The sequence below is a fragment of the Platichthys flesus genome, chromosome 5 (assembly GCF_949316205.1).
Source record: "Platichthys flesus chromosome 5, fPlaFle2.1, whole genome shotgun sequence".
Lineage (NCBI taxonomy): Eukaryota > Metazoa > Chordata > Actinopteri > Pleuronectiformes > Pleuronectidae > Platichthys > Platichthys flesus.
In genome coordinates this window covers 4,008,602-4,018,512 of record NC_084949.1, presented here as the reverse complement: position 1 = coordinate 4,018,512, position 9,911 = coordinate 4,008,602, and the positions used below count along the sequence as shown (strand labels likewise).

At 44.2% G+C, this 9,911-nt stretch overlaps 1 protein-coding gene across 1 annotated transcript; it reads left to right on the top strand.

The window, feature by feature from the left end:
- Nucleotides 1–4,860: 4,860 nt before the first annotated feature.
- Nucleotides 4,861–9,475, top strand: LOC133954430 (uncharacterized). Its single transcript, XM_062388859.1, has 4 exons — nucleotides 4,861–5,023; nucleotides 5,535–6,186; nucleotides 6,318–6,419; nucleotides 7,676–9,475. Exons 2-4 carry the CDS (start codon nucleotides 5,554–5,556, stop codon nucleotides 8,915–8,917), a joined length of 1,977 nt encoding a protein of 658 aa, XP_062244843.1. The 5' UTR covers nucleotides 4,861–5,023; nucleotides 5,535–5,553; the 3' UTR covers nucleotides 8,918–9,475.
- The last annotated feature ends 436 nt before the right edge of the window (nucleotides 9,476–9,911 follow it).

The following is a 9,911-nucleotide window of genomic DNA, read 5'->3' as shown; positions in this document are numbered from 1 at the left end:
TGCTCTGAGTGTGTTGTGAGCTTTCTGACCACATTGGTGAAATGTAGCTATAGCTACTGGTTATTTAAATTGTGCATCCACATTAAGCTTTGATAAACTTATAAATTCATCTTTTTCTAACTGTGTTCTGTCCAAACTTCCCGATCAATGAAAATCAGCCCAGTTTGGATAAGAGGCTCTGTTTGCCAGTAAAGTTCAATCAAATCAATCAAATTAATTTTGTTTACAAATCACACTTTGCCTCATTGAGCATAAGAAGTGAAGAAGACAACCTGTAGATGCCTTCAACTTTGTCTGAAAACTCTTTCAGTGTAGTAGGCTGCACTGCAGACCTGTTTCATCTTATACAATGTCATGCTTTGTAAAAAAGGATTACTTCACTCAAGCATAGCACCTTGGAAATGGTTGCTGGTTAACTTAATGTCCATGGGTCCCTTACCTACTGTTTCATACTACAGTTGTTTTCAGAAAAGACTGTAAATGCAGACAAAAAAGAATAACTGGCTGGGAGTGTATAGTTAAGTCACAGATGGTGGTTAAGAAAAAAACGTAACTCTTGCGCTGCAGTCAAATATTTAAAATAATCTCCTTTTCTACTACTTGACCCCGATGGAAAACATCACATGGTCAAGGAAAGATGTGAAGGAAAAGCCTTGACGAGATAGGAAAAGATAACCATAAATGGAATTACGCCCGGGGCGAGACCCACTCGTGCGCACGATGATGTGCGCTGCAAGATGATGTGCACTGCAGGATGATGTGCGCCGCAGGATGATGTGCGGTGATGATGATATGTGCCACATGATGATGTGCGCTGTAGGATGATGTGTGCCCCAGGATGATGTAAGCTGCATGATGATGTGCCGCATACACCGCAGGATGATGTGCGCCAGGATGATGTGCGGTGATGATCATGTGCGCTGCAGGATGATGTGCGGTGATGATCATGTGCGCTGCAGGATGATGTGCGGTGATGATGATGTGCGCTGCAGGATGATGTGCGCAGCAGGATGATGTGCGCTGCATGATGATGTGCGCCTTATGATGATGTGCGCCATGCACCGCAGGATGATGTGCGGTGATAATGATATGCGCTGCAGGATGATGTGCGCAGCATGATGAAGTGCGCCGCAGGATGATGTCTGCCTCACAAGATGTGTGCTGCACGATGATGTGCGGTGATGATGTGTGCAGCGGCAGGATGATGTGCGCTGCAGGATGATGTACGCTGCAGGATGATGTGTGGTGATGATGATATGCGCAGCAGGATGATGTGCGCTGCAGGATGATGTGCCGCAAGATGATGTGCGCTGTGCGCCGCAAGATGATGTGCGCTGCAAGATGATGTGCGCCACAGGACGATGTGCGCTGATGTTCACCCCAGGATGATGTGCCCTGCAGGATGATGTGTGGTGATGATGATTTGAGCGGAGCTGCACGATGATGTGCGCAGCAGGATGATATGCGCGGCAGGATGATGTGCGCCACATGATGATGTGCGCTGCAGGATGATGTGCGGTGATAATGATATGCGCAGCACGATGGTGTGCGCTGTAGGATGATGTGCGCCGCGGATGATGTGCGCTACATGATGATGTGCGCCACAGGACTATGTGCGCTGATGTTCACCCCAGGATGATGTGCGCCACAAGATGATTTGCGCCCGAGGACGATGCACTATGATGTGCCATGATGATGATATGCGCTGCAGGATGATGTGCGGCAGGATGATGTGCGGTGATGATGTGTGGCGCAGGATGATGTGCAGCGCAGGATGATGTGCGCTGCAGGATGATGTGCGCTGCAAGATTATGTGCGCTGCAGGACCATGTGTGCCACAGGACAATGTGCGCTGATGTCACCCCAGGATGATGTGCACGGCAGGAAGATGTGCGCTGCAGGAAGATGTGCAACAGGATGAAGTGTGCATCATCATGAGATCGGGCCGCAGGCGGCTGACATCATCCTGCGGCATCATCCTGCACGCACATCATCCTGCAGCGCACTTTCTCCTGCGGCGTACCTCATCATGCAGCGCACATCATCCTGCCGCTGCGCACATCATCCTGCAGCGCACATCATGGTGCAGCACACATCATCCTGCGCCACACATCATCACCACACATCATTCTGCGGCGCACATCATCCTGCAGCGCACATCATCGTGCAGCACACATCATCGTGGGGCGCACATCGGCGCACATCGTCCTCGGGCGCACATCATCTTGTGGCGCACTTCATCCTGCGGCGCACATCATCTTGCGACGCAAATCATACAGTCGCAAGATACGCCAGAGTATGTCTTTTGGATAATTTTGCCGGTCCCAAGACCGGATAAAGGAGGAGGGCTGGACGTAGAGCTAGCAGATCCACCCGACATAACAGCCTTTTGATTAAATTTGATATTCTAACATTTAACAATACAGGAGACGCTCTAGATACAGCATTAAAGTCATGAAGTTATTTTGAGAAGTGATGGCCTACTTCAATGGCAAGATAAAAAAAAATAATCAACAGAAGAATAAGGAAGCGTATTGCATTCACTTTTATTTGTTATTTCTTTGGGCATTTATCTCGGACTTCCGAGACAATTATCTCAGAAAACAGAATTAATTAATTAATTAATTTTGTGAAGTGAATCTAACACCCGCTGCTCGTTGAGGATAGTCACTCTAGAATGATACGTGCTTTCACGTCAGTCTCCAAAACACCAGAAAGTCTCCAATATCACCAGAAAAAGTCGCTAGATTTGTCTTTAGTAGCTTTTTTTTAAAAAGTCGCCATGAGGGTTTGGAAAGTCGCCATATTTAGCGACAAAGTCGCTAAGTTGGCAACACTGTGTGTGTGTCTCTGAGAGAGTGAGCGGGGGGCGGAGCCCCGGCGTCTGTCTGTGCTTGTACTGCCGTTATACACACACAACACTTTTCAGGAAGCCACTGCAGAGGGGCGGCTCTCCAGAGCTGCGGGTTGCAGACCCCTGTCTACGGCGAAATAGCGATTTGTTTACTGCTCCGACGTTAAAGAGATGCGGACGTTAAAACATTGGGCGCGCCACACAGTTTGATAGTCACTGCTCTATACAGTGAATCCCCCTGCCCCCCGCGCCCCCTCCCCTTCCCCTTTCTCACACAGCATCAAGCAGGGACGCTGCAGTTGCATGGGGCGCCAATTTGCCAATTCCACACACAGTGATATGATAGATAATAGAAAACCGCTTCGCGGGCCAGATGGCTTTTATTTTTTTTTTTTTTATAACATGACTGACTTAGTGACATAATATAATAACATGAGGAATATAAAAGAAGAGAGAGATGAGGTATCAAAATGATAATTGAATCAAAATATAAAATAAAAGGGACATGAGGCAATGATATTCAGATTTATAGTTAATAGTATAGAGTTTCCTTTAGGTGGTTTATATGCTTATATTTGTTAAGTGGAGATTTTTGTGCATCCAGTATTGGGAGGGATTCAAATTATGATTTATATATATTTCTGATAATGATATGAAATTCGGAAATTATAAGTTCAATACGCTTTTTTTCTCTCGCAGTAATAGTTTTTTTTTTTAAAGATTTGTTACTTTAAATGAATTCAACATAATGACATATACATAACATTTCAAAATCCAGTTCACAATGTTTAAAGTAATCCTTGTTTGCAGCCACTTTCCAAGGATTAAGTGGTACAAAGCACTAAAGGTAATTTCAAAATACTGTCACATTATTAATACTCAGATGTTTGTTGATATATTGGGACATTGGATTCAATACAAATGCTTTCCTTCTTCAAATCCCGCTTCTTTTTTTATCTTGAATTCCTGCTTGGTTGAAAGTGGCTTTGTTTTAAAAATTCTAAATCAGTAAATATTTAAGAATAACTACATTACTATAATATTAATTTAGAGGAAAGGAAATATACGTTATTATTATATAGCTGATATGTGTAGAAACCCACACTGTATCTATTGGCAAGACTTAGTAAACAATACATACCAATATAGCAATAATATAACAATATACAAATAAAATGTTTTTACTCTGTAACGTTACGCCGGGTTCACACCGGGCGCGGAAGCGACGCCGAAGCGCCGCTGTTATCAGCCTGCAGTAAAAACGGCATTTCATATTTTTTTTCAAGCATCTACTTAATTGTTGCTCCAAAATTAACTGCATCAGCGTCCCAACATGTGTCCTTTTTAGTCTTGTCTTTATACAACATGTTCCGAGGATCATACAACTCACTGCATTTCTCCACTTCAATTATTAATTTAATGTCATCCATGTTGAAGAACTTCGCTGTTTGCTCCGTAAAAAATCGGTGTTCGGGGGTAAATTACGTATTCTCCACTCAAGCCTATGTGGAGAATACGTAGCCCCCCCCCCCCCTCTCTCTTTTTATCTGTATCACTGCTTGTGTGGCTGTAGTGGATGGGCAGAGGGGGACATTTAATAATGTGGTCGGTAAAAGTGGTCAAATTAAAACTCCAGGACAACAGAGGGTGAAAACAAAGTATGGGATGCATATTTGTCGTCAATATCGTATAAAATCGTTTTTCAGTGTGTTTCCTGGTGCGATACGCTCGCGTCCAGCGGAAAAAATAGACTCGACGCCGAAACGATCGCTGCACGGTGCGAGGCAGCCGCGGCTCAACGCTACGCTTCAGCGTCCGGTGTGTTCAGCACAACGATTTAACGTGGGAGTGGATGGGAGCCAGAGGATTGGCGCTGCGCTTACGCCTCGCTTCGGCGTCGCTTCCGCGTCCGGTGTGAACTTGCAGCCTCCAGCCAGGAGGTGGCAGTATATGAAACAACTCGTTTCTGATGCGCAGTGCTGGCGAAGCAGTGAAACAACCCATTGGTGATGGTGGTGATGTATCTTCCTGCCAGTGAGCCCTCGGCTTTAAATGTGGGCTAACTTCAAGCTGTTTGGTTTGGGTTTGACTTCTATAAGTTGCCAAGCATAGTTTTGCTATTTCCTCCTGGTTTCCCCTTGAAGGAAGTGGAGTCGCCCGGAGGAGAAGGTAATATAACCATTTGGTTGTGCACCAAAAGGTTTCGTGACCATTGCTAACTAGCTAGTTCAACCATCCCTGCAGTTTAGCTTTCACTGCAGCTCATTTACCAGCTTACAAACGTTAACATTGCACAAATGTGTCGCAATTACCTGGAAATAACCTTGAGAAAATTGTCGATGATACGCACCAAAGCTAATTCGCTAGCTACTTATCTACATGTTAGATAAGTAGCTGCCTGCAAATAGTAGAAGCTGTGTTCTCCTTATATCGCCAATAGTTAGATCAAGGTAGAGTGGTGCCATAACTCACGTTTTCGTTAGAATCGTAATGAAACAATTACGGCTGATTGGTTTTATTAGTCATCGGTTGAAGGCTGCGATGTGCAGCCTGCGCCCCTGATGTCCTTTACATCGACGGGACATAATACGATCCATGTTCATGTGGTACCACTTGTGTTTAAATCTCATGATTTTAAAAGTGCTTCTCTTTCTTGCTGCTGTCTTTGACTTTCATTCAGCTGCTGAAGTCGCTGTGAGATGATGTACTCAAACAGGGCCGAGCACAGTAACAGGCGGCCGTACGGGGACAGAAGTGCAAGGCAGCGGGACGACTATGATGACAGATGGGAATATAGGCGTGATCCTCACAAGGATTCCTATCAGAAACATGGGGGGGATGGACACAGCAGCGCCGAGAAGACAAACAATACCAGTGGGTACAGCGACTCACCTAAGAGGTGGTACGGTAAAGACACAGTGAGCAGGGACGGGAACAGAAAGAGCCCAGTGAGAGGACGCATGTCTTCACCTGATTGGGGTGCTGCTGACAAGACTAGGCGAAGGTATGCAAAGGATCATGAAGACGATTACAGGTACAGGCGTGAACCAGATGACAGAAAGCACAGACAGTCACCCGACAGTTTTTCACATAAACGTGCACCCAAGGATTTTGAACGTGCGCTTCCACAGGATGAAGATCTCAAATACAGGAAACCCTCTCAGGACTCCAGACACAGGCACAGACATGAGGAGTATCCCTATAGACAACACGATGATTACAAATCGTCTGTATATTACAAAGACAAAGATCATCACAAAGGGAGATGGGATCATTCAGAAGAGAGGACTCGATCACAAGAGCGGACTGGATCACAAGAGCGCTCTACAAAGGTAAGACACAATGGAAACTGCCTGAGTGTTAGCATTATGAGGACACAATATGTCTTTAAAAATCCTTGTGCTCTGTTATCTCACATCTATGCTGTTTTTTTTTTAATGAAAATCTCCTCTACATTGAACAGACCTGTGGCCAACCTAGAGAGAAGAATGACTGCCGTTCCAAAGGACATGAGTATCATCGTCAAAATAGAAAAGGGGTTCCATTAAACGAACCTTGTGGGCAGGTGGGTTTTTTCACAGGTTATAATTGTGCATCCCCTTATGAAACTATGTTTCTTCAGCTGTTTTCTGACATGAGCTCTGGAAAATGTCTGCACCCAATTGTGCAGACTTTCTCAGGAGTTCAGGAGTTTAACTTTCACATACAAGATTGTTTGGTCAACCGCATTGAAATCGCTGAAATCTCAGCCGAATTTACAGCTGAAATCTATGGAGGTCAGGGGGGTGCAGCATGTAGAGGCGTGAATTTATGTTAGCATTCCACTGCGGACATTACATGTTTTTGTTTACAGCACATCGACTCTGGCATTTGCCTGTAAAACCATGAACTCTTAGATTCTCTGGAGGCGATTTCAGACATGGACTCCAGAGAATGTCAACAGAATTGGGTCCAGACTTTCTCAAGAGTTTTCCTTTCACACGTGAACAATGCAGCAGGAGATTCTCCGCTCGGACGCATTCATATTGCATATTCCGATGAGTATTGATGATTATTCAGCTGCCATTGTTGCCACAGTAACAATGGCATCAATGAGGTGTTTCCGGGTCTTTAGGTGTAGAGTTACGTGTGGGAGTCAGTGAGCCACTATCTCTGCTTTGCTTTGCCCCTGGACTTTGTAACTCAGAAGAGCATTTAGAAGCACAAAACCAGTAAGATTGCTACCATGATGATCTTTGTGTAGAAATGGCCATGGTTCTTTACAAGATTTTAGACTGACAACAATTTAATGTATAAGAGGTGCTTGGCTGAACTGGGGGGCTTAAGAGAGTAGCCTTAATCATTATCACGCAAAGCACCAGACCTCTTGGTGGTAAACTGTCATTGTGAAGGGAAATTAGTCTTTGGAAACAGGTAGTTTGTATGTCTGTTATTTTGTTGCCTATATTTTACAATCCGCACCATGAAATGAGTTGAGACTAGTTAGACCATGTGTTTTGAAGTGGAGGCTGGTTTGACAGCGGTCCTGTACTGCTGGACAGTTTGAGTGTCACTTGACTGACCTTGTACCTTCCTGGAAAAAATTTCGCTCATATGGCAAGAGCTTTTCTCTTCCTAATTCTCTCCCTCCCTGCTCCACCTTTCCTTTTTTCTTCTGACCATAGCTGGATTTAAAGATCCGTCAACCCATTCCTGCTTGCAACATTAAAGCTGATCGTTCTCAGTTCAAGGCCAAAAAGACCATCTGGCCAGCGGGAAATGTCTGCAGTCTGCAGTTATCAACTCTATAAACTATGGTTTCTTCTTTGTGTTTCTCCTCAGTCTTTCGAGAGTGACATCCCCAACCAGGGTCTTACTGTTCCTGAGCAGAATTCAACTAAGGGTTTCCAGCGTTTCCTCGATTTGCTCAACAAGGGTGTGAACGTTGCCATGCTCAACAAAGTTGTGGCTCAGACCCCTCCAGAAGTCAAAGATGAACAACGTTCTCCAGTATCTTTCAACACTGAAGAACGTCAGTGGTCACCCAATTCTGCTAGGAGGCAACAAGGAAGCCACCAAAATAACCACTGCTGGACTGAGAGCGAAGGATCCCAGAGACCGGCGTCTCCACAGCCTCATCACAGGTCCTTCAGCCCAAAGAGATACTCTCCACCTGATGAAAAATCCTTGCTCAGGAGAGATGCCGGACAAAGCTACTACAGTTTGACCAGTAGATCCAGGTCTCCTTCAGTGGTGGGAAACACCATCCTGACCCCTGAAGATGAGCACAAGCACAGGCAGATGCAAGATGTTCTGCAGGCCATCGGCATGGATTTGGGATCAGAGGAATTGGGTCAAATGTCACATCGAATCCAGGAGCGTTTATACGGAAAGAAGGACAGTGATAGGGGCCGCCATCATGGAGGTTATACAGAAAGGGACAAAAGGCGAGCATTTTCTCAAAGACATCGCAGTAGATCATCATCATCAAACAGATCTAATTTCAGCTCCCTGACTCGGGACAGTTACGTAAAAAAAGACTCGTGTAGTGGCAGTGCTCGGAGGGATGTAACAGAGGTACATCAAATTCAGGTACATCAAGCTGTTGAATATGACCAGAATGATAGCAGTAGTTCTTTAAAAGACAGTGAGCAATGTGAAACCAACTCCCAGGAAAGCACTGCTGCATTACAAACATTTTCTCCCAGCACCACATACAGTTTATTACAATCACCACTTACACCTGCGATACCGACATACTCTCCAGTGAACTACTCACACCTGCCATACCCAGCTCTACTTCAATCTCTGCCCCCCAACCCGCCCCCGAATTTCCCCCATGTTAGACCTGGGTTTTTTTTGCCTCCCTACATCCCTTATCCCAACATCCGGCCTATGAACATCTTTCCGGCAGCATTCACCCAAACCAGTCATCTACTCCCACAACACATTAGTAATCCTCAGTCAGCCCTTTTTAACCAGGAAGGTATGAATCCACTTCAGCCACTGAACACAGCACAAAAATTCAAAACGCAGGCAAGGCCAAGGTGTCTGCAGGTCATCGAAACCAAACAACCCGGATGAAGAAAGATACACATTGTGAGTTTCTGTGAACACTGACATTGACTGATAGTCACACAATTATCTTAAACCTCTGTAGTATTGTAGATGATTTTCCCTAGAGTAAACAGTTTGGGCCTTGAGCATGTCCTGCTTTAACCCCAAATCACACGTTCTAATATGAATTGTAAAGTAAAGAGTAAAGCCAGGAATCATGAGGACAAGAGAAGCTGAGGAAATGAATAGTAGTTAATGACAAGTATTTACAAAAACCCTCAGAAGCCGAGTCCATTACTCAGTCTGTCCTTTAACCACAGCACAGCATCAGGCTAAAGAAAAACATTGAAGGTTTTTTTAATGTTACATCCGATAGCGTCAGCTTCTTCATTCTATGGTTTAAAATTTGTTTATTAATGTAATACACTAATTTTGGTTGAAATTCGTTTTGTTTGCAAATGTCTTATTGGAGGATACCGCCTTCATCCTAATGAAATGCAACATAAACAGAATGTGTTTTTGCAGCTCAGAAAACTGTTGTTAATATCCATCTTGCATAATAAACACAGTGGTTCTAAGTAAATAGCTATGTAATTGTAATTTTATTGATACTGAACAGTGACCATGGGTTTAAATCACTACATCATCTCAAATCCTTGGAACCAAAGTCCCCTTGAGCAAGACACTGTCTTTGCTAGCAGACATAATGTGGATAATAAATAATTATATTTAGCCTGTACAGTGACAAAAATGACAGTTACCTGTCAGAAGCTGTTTTTATTCAGTCCTCACTAATGAGTTTATTTCACTTTTTAAAACTTCACAAATTACAGCATTACAAAGTTATTAGCTATTAGTGAAAGGAACATTTACAACCAGTTTTGAGAGTCTTCAGTTCAGCTCTACTATTTAAGTGTTACCAAAAAAAGGCATTACAGTTACTCGCAAGTACTGAGCATATCTATTTTTATGGGCTAGTGCCAGCACTGGGTTTACTGAAATAAAAGGAATGCTGAGGGAA

What these genes read in the sequence shown, in the direction of transcription:
- LOC133954430 (XM_062388859.1), top strand. Translation starts at nt 5,554, where the DNA reads ATGATGTACTCAAACAGGGCCGAGCACAGTAACAGGCGGCCGTACGGG. An exon ending in CACAAGAGCGCTCTACAAAG is followed by an intron (nt 6,187 to 6,317) that starts GTAAGACACAAT and finishes TACATTGAACAG; the next exon opens with ACCTGTGGCCAACCTAGAGA. An exon ending in TAAACGAACCTTGTGGGCAG is followed by an intron (nt 6,420 to 7,675) that starts GTGGGTTTTTTC and finishes GTTTCTCCTCAG; the next exon opens with TCTTTCGAGAGTGACATCCC.